Here is a 15,339-nt window from a genome sequence, read left to right on the forward strand (position 1 = left end):
AAGACACCAGCTGAGGGAAATAAGAACGTATCTTGTTAGTACGTCACCATGAAAATGCAGAAAGCATCGAATACATGTTTTGCTGCTAGTCATTTTAATATTCCGTGAATCTGCATAGGAAAAAATTACACTGGAGAGGTTAAAATAGACCTCATCTTTCTTAGCCTATCGCTTGCAAGACTTAAAATGGTTCCTTTTTTTCAGCAAGTTTCTTTGTCTCTGTGTTGGAAACATTCAAAAATTCTCTTTTTGGTTATTTTGAAATCTACAATAAATTATTGTAAATGTTTAAAGTGATGGATATGCTAATTGCCTTGATTTGATCGCCGTGCATTGTATCTATGTAACAAGGGCCCTAAGGATTAGAATTTCCCCTGGGAAAATCCATGGTGGGGTGAGGATAAGCCACCCACAGGAGCCCTGGTACCAGATGCTAAGCTGGTTTCTCACAAGAAAAAGACTTATCTCCAGCTTCTAATAACTTGCACTCACTGCTACATTTATATATGCATTATTTCCAACCTGGCACTTCACCTGGACAAAGCTGAGAGGGATTCAAAGTTTCTGTTTGCTCAGTTCTGGCCAAAGCAAAATAGGCCCTTCACTAATTTTGGTGCATATATGTGCAAAGAGAGGGAGGGAGGGGTGGGAGCAAGAGGGGAGGGGTGGGGAGCAAGAGGGGAGGGGTAGGGAGCATGAGGAGCAAGCTTAGTCATGCTTGTACATGTGGAGGCCAGAGGCCAACATCAAGAGTCTTCCCTGGGGCTGGAGAGATGGCTCAGTGGTTAAGAGCACTGACTGCTCTTTCAGAGGTCCTGGGTTCAATTCCCAGCAACCATGTGGTTGCTCACAACCACCTGTAATGAGACCTGGTGCCCTCTTCTGGCCTGCAGGGAATACTGTTTACATAATAAAATCTTTAAGAAAAAAAAAGAAAGAAAAGAGTCTTCCGCGATCATTGTCCTCGTTATTTTTCAATATATTGCTTTTACTTATTTATTTTACATTTAAAATTAACATAGACGTTTCCTCCTGCCTATCTTCTCCTGCACCCCATCGCTCTGACAGCACCACTTTAATTTCTGAGGCAAGTTCTGTCACCAAACCCGGAGTTCACTGTTTCTGACAAACACGGGCCCCTGTGCCCAGCTTTGACATGGATTCTAGGGGTCGTCATGCCTGCCCTAAGTGCTTTACCCACTGAACCATCTCCCCAGTTTCTTAGTTGTGAACTGAGGCAAGGACCTGAAATTCCTGTGACACATATTCAGACATCATACTATATCCCATGCATATGTACAATTAGTATGTGTCAGCATGTATGAATATGCCTAACTTAAAAGGAAAACGTTCCATTAGCATCATGATAATCAATATAGAAAATGAGATGCAGACCTAAAGGCAACCTGGGATGTCTTTCACTAACAGTGTGTTTGCTAACTGTCCTTTTCCTTGTAATTATTATTGTTGTGCCCTTTTAAAAATGGAAATAAAAGTGGAAAGTGTTTAATTCATTAAAATCCTTCTTAGATTCTGGCCAAGTCACAGCACCTTTTTATCTTTTTTTTTTTTTTTTTTTTTTTTGAGCTGAGGATCGAACCCAGGGCCTTGCACTTGCTAGGCAAGCACTCCACCACTGAGCTAAATCCCCAACCCACCTTTTTATCTTTATTGCCCTGTTCTTACCTAACAGAATCACTGAACGTCCACACTGCAGTTGTACTATGCAGCCCTTGTATGTGGCCCTTAGTAGATGCAGGCCTAAAATTGACCTGCATGTGAACCCTGCAGCAGTGGACACTCAGCCTTGAGTGATCATCTCCCTGTCTTAGTTTCCTCTTCTATAAGGTAATATCTAATCACGACCTCATAAAAACAACACAGACAGACTGGATACCTGTCCGAGTCAGTGTTCATGTATTCCTCACAGCAACTCCTAGAAAGTTCCATCTCCATGGTACAGGTGAAGCAACCAAGGCACAAAGAGATCCCTTATGTCATATGACCGGTCATCTGCAGGGCCAAGGATTCTAAGACAGAGTTCACGTTTTAACCACACCCACAGCCTCTGCAAATGAGGCCATATCTGCTAAAAAGCTGGTTTGAATGCACCGAGTGTTTGGCAAGTGTCTGCTAGGTAGCAGCTGTGGTTGTTATCCAAGGTCTCTCCTTTCTTCATTCTGCACAGCCTTTTAGTCGGGTTTAAGAATAAAAGAGGTTGATAGAAGAGAAGACAGTCAGGGAGGCAGAGATGGAATGTGAAAAGGGACAGAGAAGCAACAAGGTAGAGGGACCTGTGAATACCTAGGAAACAAGTGTTGCTGGCTTGGCCTTGAGAGGACAGGGTGACTATTCGCCACAGAAAATGGAAGCCCCAGTCTTGCCAATTGCATTGCAAATACACACTGACTGGGCATGCCTCAGACACCTGAGAAAGTTGCCTTCGATCCCACCCTAGCCCGGAGGCGAAGCTCAGGCGTCCGCCCGGCTTCCCTAGTTCATCTCTAGAGTCCGCCCCATGCCGGGCGGGGCCTGGTCGGACCACTCTACCGGTGGCCCGCCGCGAGCCCTGGGACACCAGCCACGAGGTGGCCCGCGCGGGGCTGGGTCTCGATGGCTACGTGGAGGCGGGATGGCCGGCTAACCGGCAGCCAGCGGCTCCTGTGTGCAGGGCTGGCGGGGGCGTTGAGCCTCAGCCTCACCGCGCCCCTGGAGCTCGCCACCGTGCTGGCCCAGGTCGGCATGGTGCGAGGCCACTCGCAGGGGCTGTGGGCCACTGGACGCCGAGTGTGGCTAGCTGAGGGGCCGAGGGCCCTGTGGAAGGGGAACGGCGTGGCATGCCTGCGCCTCTTCCCCTGCAGCATGGTGCAGCTGGCAGCCTACCGAAAGTAAGAGCCCAAGAGGGAGGGGTCGGGAGGTCCGACTGGGGTGGCCGAGCCACCACCCTGATGTACCAGCACTGGGAATCCTAACAAGTCCCAGCCTCCCTTCCTTCCGGATCACGCGGCGGGGGGGGGGGGGGGGGGAGGTTTCTTGGGGCCACAAGGCTGTATGTGTGGCCCTTAAAACAAGGTACCAGTTTTGCACATGCTTTTGAGACTCCCGCCCTGCAAGTTGCAGTTTTGTGAAATCTTTAGTGTTTCTGGGAGGAACAAGGGGAGGAGGCAGAATTGGCAAATGATATTTGGGGTAAAGAAATAAAAAGGTTTCTCAAGGAGGTAAGGTCTGACCATTCCCAGTGTCCAGTAACTTGGAAATGTTTGCTTTCGCTGGCTTAGAAGAGAATGCTCTGAAGGTGTGTCTGTGAGACCAGTGTACCCAAGGAGTAAGTGCTCAGTACAGGAAGAGGGACCAGTCTTTTGCCTCAGAAAGATTCCAGACGCAGCCTAACTTGGCTTTAGGATCCAATGGGGCCTGAAGTTTCCTTTTCCTCAGCAGGGACCTGTCTCCTCAGCCCAGTGTTTTCCCACCCCCAGCCACCCACTGATCTCATCCTGTGGACTTTCCTCACCTTCTCCCACATCAAGCACTGCTACTTAGAGAAAGATGTAGAGATGCAAATGATGGGCACATGGGAGTGACCTTAACAAGAGCTCAAGAATATTTGCATGGGAGCTGGAAAGGAAGCCTAAGAGAAGAAAGCCAGCGATGGCATCACTAGAGGAGGGGCTATTTCTCTACTGGGGACGACAGTCCCTACCTTCCTCATCAGATAGGCATAGTGCCAGCCCTAAAGGCTGGCGTTGGCTCTCAATTAGACAAACAGCCTACAGGCAGGAGCTGGTCAGGCTACTTTTTGTTTTGTTTTGTTTTGTTTTGTTTCATTTTGTTTCCAGTGCTGGAGATGAGACCCCAGGCCTTGCAGCAGGCGAGTCAGGTGTTTTGCCACTGTATTCCCCGCCCTAAGAACTAGTCAGCCTTAACCACATAGAACAGTCTTGGAAGAGGGTCAAAAGGTTTTACCTTGACACTGTTACTTGGGAGGCCAGAGCTGGAAGGCTTGCCTGGCAGTTGGCACTCTGAAAGGACTCATCCTTACCTTTGAGTACTCCAGGCCGTCTTCTGTGGTTTCTGCTGTTACCCAAGCAACATCTGGCATGCACTCTTGAATTTTAATGATTCAATTTCTCCCTATTTCCCTCTCTTCTCCACAAAGCAGTAGGGAAATCTTTCTTTGGATAAGACCGAATGCGTACAAAGGATAACTAGGAGGGCACAGATTTTCAAAGCCCGATTCTAATGACATGGCTTTTCTATGAGCTGTCTTACATACATAGATCATTTACAACTTCTGCATCCTGCCCAGTACAGTCCATAGGACAGGAAGTACTATGTCCACTTTCAGTACAGAACCGAGCTCACATTGGGACACCTCTAGTCAGTGGCAGTACTACTACTTGGCCCTCTGATTTCAAACCTCATACTGTGCAGTACATCATGCCACCTTTCTGCACTCAATTGTCATTAGTAAGGATGCAGAAGTAAGTACCATGTACATGATGCTGGAGACAGTGAAAGAATGAACGCAGTATGGGCCCCCTACCTCAGTTTATAAAGTAGTTAAAAAAAAAAAAAAGACTGGTATATCTCAGTCCCCAAACATAAAATTTAATTTAATTAATATAAATTGCTGGAGTTGGGGATTTAGCTCAGTGGTAGAGTGCTCGCCTAGCAAGCGCAAGGCCCTGGGTTCGATCCTCAGCTCCAATATATATATATATAGCCAGTGGATCAAGTACTATAGAAATGTACACTTTGGAGAGCTCGGCAGTTAAGAGCACTGGCTGCTCTGTCAGGGGATGCAGGTTCAATTCCCAGCACCCACATGGCAGCTCACACCTGTCTATAACTCCAGTTCCGGGGCTTCTGACACCAACACAGATATGCATGCAGGCAAAACACCAATGCACATAAAAATAAAAAATAATGAATTTTAAAGATACTATAGAAATGTACACTTCAGATGAGAGATGAGAAGACAGAAAGGCTTCACAGAGGAGAAAAAAAACTATCTAGTTTGGCCTTGGGAGAGTGAGTAGGAGTCTCAGGGCAAAGATGAGGCGCTGCAGGTAATGTCAACACAGGCAAAGAGGAAAGGCATGCTGCACAACCGGCTGGAAAAGCAGGTTGGAATGAGCTCTTGGAAATCAGACTTGGTATGTGAGGGTGGCTGTGGGAAATGTTTGCACAGGGTGGGGGCAGTGCTGTGATTAGAAATTCAAGGGGAATGATTGCCTCGTGGTGGTGGGGTAGGATGAAAGAGGAGAAAGACCGCAGGCGGTGGTCCAGCCTGTCACACCATGCAGCAGCTCAGAGTGATCTGAAATGGGTTGGTGACAGAAGAGAGAGAAGAGAAGAGCAAAGAGTTATGTAGACTAGACTTGCTAATATTTTTTTCTGACAGATTGTTTTCTTTCTGAAAACTGAAAGGAAGCATTCTGGTGAATGACAAGGTGTAGTTAGAAAGGTTGATCAGTCGTGAGGCCATCCTTCCTACATAAAGAAGGTAGTCATAGCTTTTCATTATACCCATTCATTTGCACTCTCTCCTGACCATGAATTTGCAAAACAGGTGGCAGGGAATATCGGTACACTGTCTGATCATGGGTTGGAACAAAACATCCAGCATACTCAGTGAATGGAGTGGTTGAAAAATTATCCACAATTACAGTGACGGAGCGTGAACTTGAAAACATCCTCTGGCTCCTTAGTCCAGGGCTCTATCCATGACTACACAGCTAAAATGTCTGCTTCATTGGATCGACAATGAAAGATTACTGGTTAGAAAGTTCGGTGCTATGTTTCTGTCACAAGCAAATGATAGCTGATACAATGGGTGGCTTTTAAATGCATCAAAAAGAAGGTCCTCTTCCAACTTTATTTCACAACTGCTTGTGTGTCTGAATATATATTGGTTTGGGTCCCTGAGTTGTGAATTCTTCAGAGCCACCCCCATTTCCTCATTTCATAACCAACCATAAGCTTGTGTTAGAATTGTAAGTACTGATCACACATATCCAGGGTGTGTGTAGACTTCACTAGCTGAAAGGAAGGAGTTCCTGCAGATCACCAGTGCATTTGATCTCGGGTTCACTGAAAAAAAAAATCTTCTATGCTTGTATGTACATGAGGAAGATCAAAACTAGAACACTGCCTCCCCAGCCAGTCAGACAGAGTTTTAACATATAAGGACCACAATGATGTCATTGGTAGCCTAACAAAGTTATCTACACTGACTCTGTTTTTCAAACATGTGTATGAGTGTTTACCTACATGTACATAGGTGCACCAGATTAGGGCACCAGATCCCCTGGAACTGGAGTTACAGATGGTTGTGAACTGCCATTGTGGGACCAAACCCCAGCCCTCTGCAGGAGCAGCTGTGCCCTTAACCAGTGAGCCATCTCTTTAGCCCCTTGACTTTGCTCTCCTAAGGGAAGATTAGAGGTTAGGAGTCTTAGAAGAAAGAACTTCCTCAGTTCTTCTTTTTCATTTTCTGCATTCGGTAGTTAAGACTAGTTCATACAACAAACCAGCATAATGAGATAGGGTTCCTCTTCCCAGTTCAAGTACTTTAGTAAACCAAGGGCCTCCTCCCCTCTAAATGCCTCTACCAGTCATTTCCTTGTCAGGACTGCTGAGCTCTCCTAGGTATTCTGTGCTGAGAACTAGTGCAGTAGCTGGTGCATCATGGTCAACAAATGGGCACTAAATTAGCCCATGTCCTAGAATGGCTGCATGGGATAGAGACTACGAAGGGGACAGTGAGGAAGAACGGTGCTGCTTTTTGCTCCAAGTAGGGTTTTCTCCAGCTCGCTGCAGACAATCAGACCATCATTTCGATTTCGTGTGTCTCCTGTCCCTCCAGGTTGACTGGCCAGTGTGGTATTGTGTTCCCCTGAAATATTGTATGTTCCCCAAAATAAATTTATCTGGCATCAGAGAACAGACAGCCACTAGAACAGAGCCAGAAATAGTGGCTAGAAAACGGGTCAGAGCAAGCCATAGCAGAAGTGGCACACGCCTTTAATCCCAGCACTTGGGAGGCAGAGCCAGGCTGATCTCTGAGGTTCAAGGCCACTTTAGAAACAGCTAAACATGGTGACCCATGCCTTTAATCCCAGAAACCCAACCTTTAATCTCAGGGAGTGGGGGCAGAAAGAGAAAGGTATATAAGGCGTGAGGATCAGGAACTAAGTGAGAAAAGCATGTAGTTTGTTAAGCATTTGGTTGGTTAAGCGTTCAGGCTTTGGAGCAACACAGTTCAGCTGAGATTCATGTGGAGGAGGACTCAGAAGCTTCCAGCCTGAGGAAACAGGATCACCTGAGGAACTAGCAAGGTGAGATAGCCGTGGCTTGTTCTGCTTCTCTGATCTTCCAGCATTCACCCCAATAACTGGCCTCAGGTTTGTTTTTATTAACAAGTACCTTTAAGATTCATGCTACAGGCCAGGGAAAAGAAACAGTGTGCCGGCATTAACACAGAGGCCAGTGGCCCACTGGTGAATGCCAGCTTTAATTGTCTGTATATCATTTCCCTTCAGTGCTGGGAGCAGAGCCAGGTTTCCAATTGAGATGCACCAATAAGCCCTTGAAGGAGATGTTACGAATGAACTTCAGATGGTTTCATCTGAATGCCACTCATTATTCATCAGGCCAGCTGTCATCTGAACAACAGGAAACCTACCCTTCCACTGGAAGTTTGAGAACCAAAGAACTGGGAATGCTTTCATTTTGTAAAAGATAAACTTATTGTTTTAGCCCAACTCTGTTCACTTACTTTTATTCCAAGCTCTCGGTATCCTCCTTGTACCATTCTATGGCAGAAAGTACAATTTTTCCTAGTTTTCCAGCCTCATCACTTAGGAGTTACCTTGCTTTTTTGTAGCCTTGAAGGGTGTGCTATGTAGAAGTACTCTTATAAATATTTCTTCTGGGGTAGGCACTCATGATTGGGGATGTCCTGCTTCCCAAAAAGGCTTATACGAGGGTAGTTTGTGGATTGCTCAGGCCAGTAGGATTTGCTGAAGAGGCAGAGGCAGGTGGTTTGCATTTAGAAAAGTCCATGCAAAGTAATTTTTAACTAAATTGTAAACCTACTGAGAAATACAAAGACTAGTTTGTCAAACACTCATACACCTACCTTCCACGCTTTACATACTATTTTTAGACCGTCTCTCTCTTTGTGTTCTAGATCTTTTACTTGTTCTGTAGCTTAGACTGGTCTCAAATTCAAGATTCTCCAGCCTGTCTGGCTGGAGAGATGGCTCAGTGGTTAAGAGCACAGACTGCTCTTCCAGAGGTCCTGAGTTCAATTCCCAGCAACCACATGGTGGCTCACAACCACTTGTAATGAGATCTGGTGCCCTCTTCTGGCCTGCAGGGGCACATGCAGGCAGAATACTGTATACATACATACATACATACATACATACATACATACATATATACATAAATCTAAAAAGAAAAAAAAAAGGGAAAAAAAGATTCTCCTGTCTTGCCGGGCGGTGGTGGCACACACCTTTAGTCCCAGCACTCAGGAGGCAGAGCCAGGCAGATCTCTGAGAGTTTGAGACCAACCTGGTCTACAGAGTGAGTTCCAGGAAAGGTGCAAAGCTACACAGAGAAACCCTGTCTTGAAAAACCAAAAAAAAAAAAAAAAAAAAAGATTCTCCTGTCTTAGTTTCCCAAGTGCCGGGATTGCAGGTCCATACCACCAAGCCCAAAATATCTTTGTTGATGTTTAGAAGGGTGTGGAGGGGGGGTTGGTTAGCTTTTGTTTTTGTTTTTTGTGATGCTGGGCATCAAATCCAGGGCTTTGAGCATGCTAAATAATCATGCTATCACTGAACTCCATCCTCGGTCCCTTTGTTTCATTTTTGAGTTTGAGTCTTAGCCAAGCAGTCTCGAGTTACTGAGCTCAAGTGCCTCTTCTGCCACAAGCTCCCGAGAAGCCATGACTACAAGCCTATGTGATGTGACAAGACCTGCCACCCATGTATCTACCTTAAATATAACAAAGCCTGCCTGAAGATAGAGTCCTCTAAATTTTCGTTCTTGGTTCTAGCCCCTCCTCACTTTCCCAGGGGTTAACTTTTCTACTTCCTCCTAGGTACCTGTTTACCTCAACCAATACCAATGGGTTGTATTGTTTATGGTTGTCAGATACCACAGTGCAGCTTCTTTCGTTCATTCATGCTTTTATGGCTTCTTTCATGTGTTTCTATGATTTGTCTAAGCTCATTCATTTTAATCAGATGGGATCCATTGAACGACAATGCCATCATTTTTCCACTCCCCTACATATTTATTCACTTTTTAATTGTTGGAGCTTTTCATTCTTAAAATAAATGTTTGTAGTGTGTCTTCACATGTAGATCTCTAAGAGTTCCTCTAGGCTATGAACTGGGAAATGGAATTACATGGTAGAAAATATGTTTCTCCAAATTTACTTAGATATTTCAAAATGACCTTGCCAATTTTATATTCCTTCCAGCAAAGGGTAAGGTGTCAGTTTCCACACAGTCTCTCCATCATTTGATATGATGCCAGTCTGCTGGATGAGAAGTGGATATCTTGTCACTGGTTTTATGTTATTTTTCTGATAACTAGTAAAACCGCAGCTCCACTCCAATTCTCCAATCAGACATCTCCCAGAACCAAGAAGTCCAACCACCACATGACTATCAGACAGCATTTCTGGGGTGGGAGCAAGGCATTGAAACAACTAAATTGGTGGCATCCTTGTCATCCAACCAGTCACCTCCTTGTAGGTTAGCTAGTTAATCCTTATATCCTAAACAGCTAGCTGGATGTAGGGCCTTCTGCAGGAAGCCAAAGCCCCATGGCTATGATTAAATTGATACTGGCTTGGACTGCTGGGCTCAGAACTCAATTTCTGGGATGTTGGACTTGGCATGTACCTCAGTAACAGAAGTGTATACCTAATGCATAGAAGACATTGAGTTCCATTCCCAGTGCTAGAGAAGAGTGGACATTTCTGCATTTTGTAGTTGTTTCAGGAATTTCTACTCCCTTTAAACTTCAAGAGTATGGAAAGTATGCATTCCAGTGTAGCAAGTGCCAAGTGCTTCGGGGCCTTTACAGGCCACCAGCAAGTTAGATGGTTACACAGATAAAAGGAGAAAATGCTGGCAATGAAGTGGGAAGAATTTGGGGAAGACGTCAGTCAGAAGCTGGACAGCTCTTCCTTAAAGCTAGCTAGCATTATATGACGATAGTGGAATTCAAATTTACTGCTCAGTAATCCCAGTAGAATTCTGTGGTGTTTTTCACATTGTAAAGCACTTCCAAATGCTAGGAGACATTTGAAGTGGTGTAAAGCATGCCAGCATAGTCCAAAGCTCATATCTTGAGCTTTCTCTGTTTCCCCCTCCAGGTTTGTTGTGCTGTTCATGGATGACCTGGGCCGTATTTCCCAGTGGAGCTCCATTGTGGCCGGAAGTCTCGCAGGCATGGTTTCTATGATTGTCACATACCCTACAGACCTCATCAAAACCCGGCTGATTGTGCAGAACATGCTGGAACCATCTTACAAGGGTCTTATCCATGCTTTTTCTACTATTTATCAACAAGAAGGGTTCCTGGCCCTTTATCGAGGGGTGTCCCTCACTGTTTTAGGTAAGGTGGAATTTGATCTCTTCTTGACACATGTGAAGGTATTATATACCTTCATGAACATTTAAATCAATTTCAGAGGCCTCAAGATTGTAGGTCAAACAATGCAAGTGACTCAGAAAAGCCCTCAAAACTGCCCAGTGGACAGGAGTCTTCAGTGTGTGACAGGTATAGCCTTTGACAGAGCTGCACATACACAGGGCCTCTGTTTGCCAAATTCAGAAGGATTCGGTCCATCTACGCAGTACTAGATGAGATTAGTCACCCTGTCCTCTAGAGACTTGGTCTCTAGGGTGCCACTGTCTCCTGGGTGTCTTCACATCTCTCTTATCCAACATATCTGGCTCATTTGGGTCACCTGACATTGCCAGCTTGCTTATGTTTCGTCCCCAGGCTCCTCCTCAGCTTTATTTTTACCTTCATTGGCTTTGTTTTTCGTTGGTGTTTATGTTTATGTTTATTCGTTTGTTTGTTAGAGAAAGGGTCTCACTCTATAGCCCTGGCTGGCCTGGAACTTACTATGTAGACCAGGCTAGACTCAAACCTGCAGTGATCCTCCTACTTCTGTCTCCTGAGTACTAAGATTACAAGCACATATCACCATATCCAGCCTTCTACATTGGCTTTCTTACCCTGCATCCCCTCTCTAGATGACTCTACCCTAAGCTAGTAGCTTCATCAAGCATGAGTATATTTTGACTCCTAATATATTTAATAATAATGCTAACATTTTTAGGGGTACTCACTGGGTACTAAGTACTTTTCTAGAAGCTTTGACTACGATTTCTCATTCAAAATTTTTTATCTTTATTCTTAGGTTTTAACATAATATTTTTATTAAGTCTTTGAGAATTGCACATAATGTATTTTGATCATAATCCTACTCCTCCCATAACTCCTCCAAGATATCTACCCCCTCCTCAACTAATGTCTTCTTTGTTAGTAACCTGCCAGGTCCATTCTGTCACACACACACACACACACACACACACACACACACACACACACACACACATTTATAGGTATAGGGCTATCCACAGGATCATGGTCAACTTACCAGGGCCACACTCTTGAAGACTCTCCCTCCCCCCACAAAAGTTTATTTTTATTATTTATTAATCATATGTATAGATCTATATATGCAGAGTTATATGCTCAGAAATGTGGGTCCCCATCAAGTCCAGAAGAGGACATTGGATGGATGTTCTCACATGGGTGCTGAAATCCAAACTCATCTGCAAGAACACAGCATACTAACTGCTGGCCAATCTCTCCAGCTCTCTTTATTTTATTTTTTTTTACAGATTTTGTTTGTTTTGTTTTGTTTTTAAGATTTATTTATTTATTTACTATGTATACAGCATGTATGACTGCAGGCCAGAAGAGGCCGCCAGATGTCATTACAGATGGTTGTGAGCCACCATGTGGTTTCTGGGAATTGAACTCAGGACCTCTGGAAGAGCAGTCAGTGCTCTTAACCACTGAGCCATCTCTCCAGCCCCCAGCTCTCTTTATTTTTAATTGATATATACTTGTACATATTTATGGGCTATCATTTAATATTTTGATACATGTATATATTCAATGATGATCAAATCAGAGCACTTAGCATATCCATCACCTCAAACATTTATCGTTTCTCTATTGTGAGTTCCCCCATTCTCCTATCAAGAATCTGAAATGTGCCATACATTGTTATTAACTATAGCCACCATGTTGAGCTTCAGCTTCATATCTGACATTTCACTGTTTGTTTCATTTTTGAGACAAAGTCTTATTAAGTAACCTAGACTGGCCTGGAACTTGCTATGTAGTCCAGGCTGCCCTTTAATGCTTGATCCTCCTGCCTCAGCTTCCTAAGTGCTAGAATTACAGATGTGTGCCATCTTACCAGGGCTGTCTAACTTTTTGCCTGTTGAACAACCTCTTCATTTATGGATGAGGAAGTAGGTGCATATTGGAAGCTGCATGCCTGGCCCAAGGTCACACAGGCAGTGGGATACCCTGACACTATGATTCTGGAACCTTCACCCTTAGCTACTGACTTATGCCAGTTCCTAATGGAACCATGCCTCTAATGGACATGTGGACCTCCATGTTCCCTAGTTGCAAAATCTGATGTCCTCTTTAGTTTCAAATTTTCTTTTCTTTATGCATCCCCTAGTAAATAAGACTGCCTTCCAGCCGGGTGGTGGTGGTGCACGCCTTTGATCCCAGCACTCGGGAGGCAGAGGCAGGTGGATCTCTGTGAGCCCAGGACAGGCTCCAAAGCTACAGAGAAAGCCTGTCTCAAAAAAACTAAAAACAAAACAAAACAAAACAAAACAAAACTGTCTTCTTTTCTCCCAGTGGCCCAAGCTTGAAGAAACTCAGGAACCACTTTGGTTCCTCTTCTGACTGTTTCCCCTCTAGTTGCTAAGCTTTGTCACATTGACCTCTTTTAATGCACAAGCCTGTCCCCTCATCAAGCCAGCTCTTCTGCCTTAGCTCAAGTGCCTGTCGTCTTTCCTACTGACTCTACAGAGTCAGTCTCTTCTGTTCCTATCTGTGGACCTATGCCCGGTGTGCCCTGTGTACTGATGCCAGATGGGGGTGATCTTTCCAAATGTTCTGCCCTCATTCCACTGCAATCCTTAGAAGCTAAGGGGGAAGGGCAAAATTCCTATGGCATTCTAGATTCTTCCGGGCTGCCCTCTGCCAGTCTGCCCTACCTCAATCTTCTCCTGTAGCATGCCTCTACTTGCTCTCAAGTTCAAGTCATATAGTAATCCGTGTGCTTCCTAGAGGATCACACTCTTTGTACGTGGTAGTATGCACAGCCTTTGCCTGGACTTGCTTTCCCACTCTCCCGGTGTCTGATGGACCCACTCTTTGCTCAAGACCCACTTCAAAAGTTTTCTGTTCTAAACCAAGTGTTGTGATACACACATATGATGCAATCCCAGTACTCTAGAGGTTACGGCAGGAGAATCATGAGTTCCAGGCTACTCTTGGCTACATAGTGTTCCTATCTCAAACAACTATAGACATGCTGGGTCTGTAATCCCTCTCTCCTCCCCCTCCCCGATAGCTTCAGGAGGTGGAGGCAGAAGTGAAAGTTCAAGGCCCATCTGGGCTACAGAGTTCAAATAAGACTAGGCAATTTCCTGAGACCCTGTCAAAGAGTTAAAAAGGTGGTGGTGGGTATTGTGGGGTTGGGACTATATATTCAATCTCTAACATAACACAGAGAGACAGAGATAATTCTCTTTTCTGTCAATTCTGTCTCGGTTCTTCTGGGAAAAAAAAATGATCACTCTGATATTTGTGTGCATCAAGCATCTTGTATAGCCCACTGTAGGTACATATCAAGGATGTCATATGTAATACTCCCTGGCTATCTCCTGTACTTGATGGTAAATATCTCCAGAACTGAGTTGTAATCTCAGTACCTGGCATAGGGCTCAACACACAGCAAAAGGTCCCTCAATTCCTATTTCAAGACAGGGTCTAATGTAGTGCAGGCTAGGCTTGAGCTCACTATGTAGGCAAGGCTGGCCTTTAACTCCTGTTCTTCTTGTCTCAACCTCTCTAGTGCTGGGATTACAGGCGTGCGCTACCACTCCCAGCTTCCCCAAATGTTTTTTAGTAAAAATAGAAAATTGGTGAGTCCTTTTTAATACATTTATAATATGTATTTATTAAATCATACCAATGCCTAAAGATAAACAACATCCCACTTGGATTCTGCCCCCCCCCCTTTGCAATGCAAGTACTCTACTACTGAGCTATATCTGCAGCTGTATCTGATCTAGCAGATCTCTTTTTATAGTTTTACTTCTTACTTTATGTGTAGGGGTGTTTTGCCCACATGCATATCTGTGTATCATGTGTGCAGTACCCATGGAGGCCTGAAAAAGGTGTCAGATCCTCTGAAACTGGAGTTACAAGTGGTTCTGACCCACAGTGTGGTGCTGGGAATTGAACCTCAATTTTCTGGAAGAATGGCCAGTGCTCTGAACCACTGAAGCATCTCTCTAGCCCAAATCTCACTTTTCAGGGACAAATTAGTCCATCTGTAAACCGGAGATGGCTCTGAAAGTTTCTGGAAGTTTGGGAGAGTACCAAATAGTGTGTTATTTGCTCATCATCTTAGTAACTAGGAAGGTGAGTGTACCACAGTGTAAGATACTAACCAGGCCCTAAGACATCCAGGCAAGGTCAGGTAACATCCATAGCCACAGTTATCACAGAATGCTTCCTTTTGCACTAGAGAACACTCCCTTTCTAGCCTCCAAAACTGGAGGATCAAGCGCTGCCTACTGACTTCCTTTATGGAAGTAATTTTTTAAAGAATTTTATTTTCTTTGTAACTGTGTGTGTGTGTGTGTGTGTGTGTGCGCGCGCGCGCGTGTGTGTGTGTGTGTGCCTGTGGAGGCTAGAAAATTGTGTCACATTCCCTGGAGCTGGAGTTACAGGTGGTTGTGAGCCACCTGATGTAGGCGATCCTCTGCAGGAATAGCAGGTGCCCTTCAGTACCATGGAAATGACTCCCAGCTCCCCCAGTGTCTTCCTCCCCAATGTTTCTTTTCATTCTATTCTCCTTTCTTTGTATTTCAAACACACAGTTCTAAAAATTGTAAATAACTGTATACTCACTAAAGACCACATGTTTATACATCCCTCAGAGCCATCCATCAGTCCCTCTTTTTCTTTGGTGAT

The 15,339-nt window shown here is 44.7% G+C and overlaps 1 protein-coding gene across 2 annotated transcripts in view; it reads left to right on the forward strand.

The window, feature by feature from the left end:
* Positions 1-2,496: 2,496 nt before the first annotated feature.
* Slc25a43 (solute carrier family 25 member 43) overlaps positions 2,497-15,339 on the forward strand; it is a 35,106-nt gene continuing 22,263 nt past the window's right edge. The window contains exons 1-2 of one of the 2 annotated variants that reach the window (XM_036175262.1): positions 2,497-2,888; positions 10,400-10,641. In XM_036175262.1, coding sequence (XP_036031155.1) covers positions 2,614-2,888; positions 10,400-10,641 — 517 coding nt within the window. In that variant the 5' untranslated portion in view covers positions 2,497-2,613. The remainder of the gene's footprint in view (positions 2,889-10,399; positions 10,642-15,339) is intronic. The other variant, XM_036175261.1, reaches the window with a different exon arrangement.

The sequence above is a fragment of the Onychomys torridus genome, chromosome X, assembly GCF_903995425.1.
Source record: "Onychomys torridus chromosome X, mOncTor1.1, whole genome shotgun sequence".
Classification (NCBI taxonomy): domain Eukaryota; kingdom Metazoa; phylum Chordata; class Mammalia; order Rodentia; family Cricetidae; genus Onychomys; species Onychomys torridus.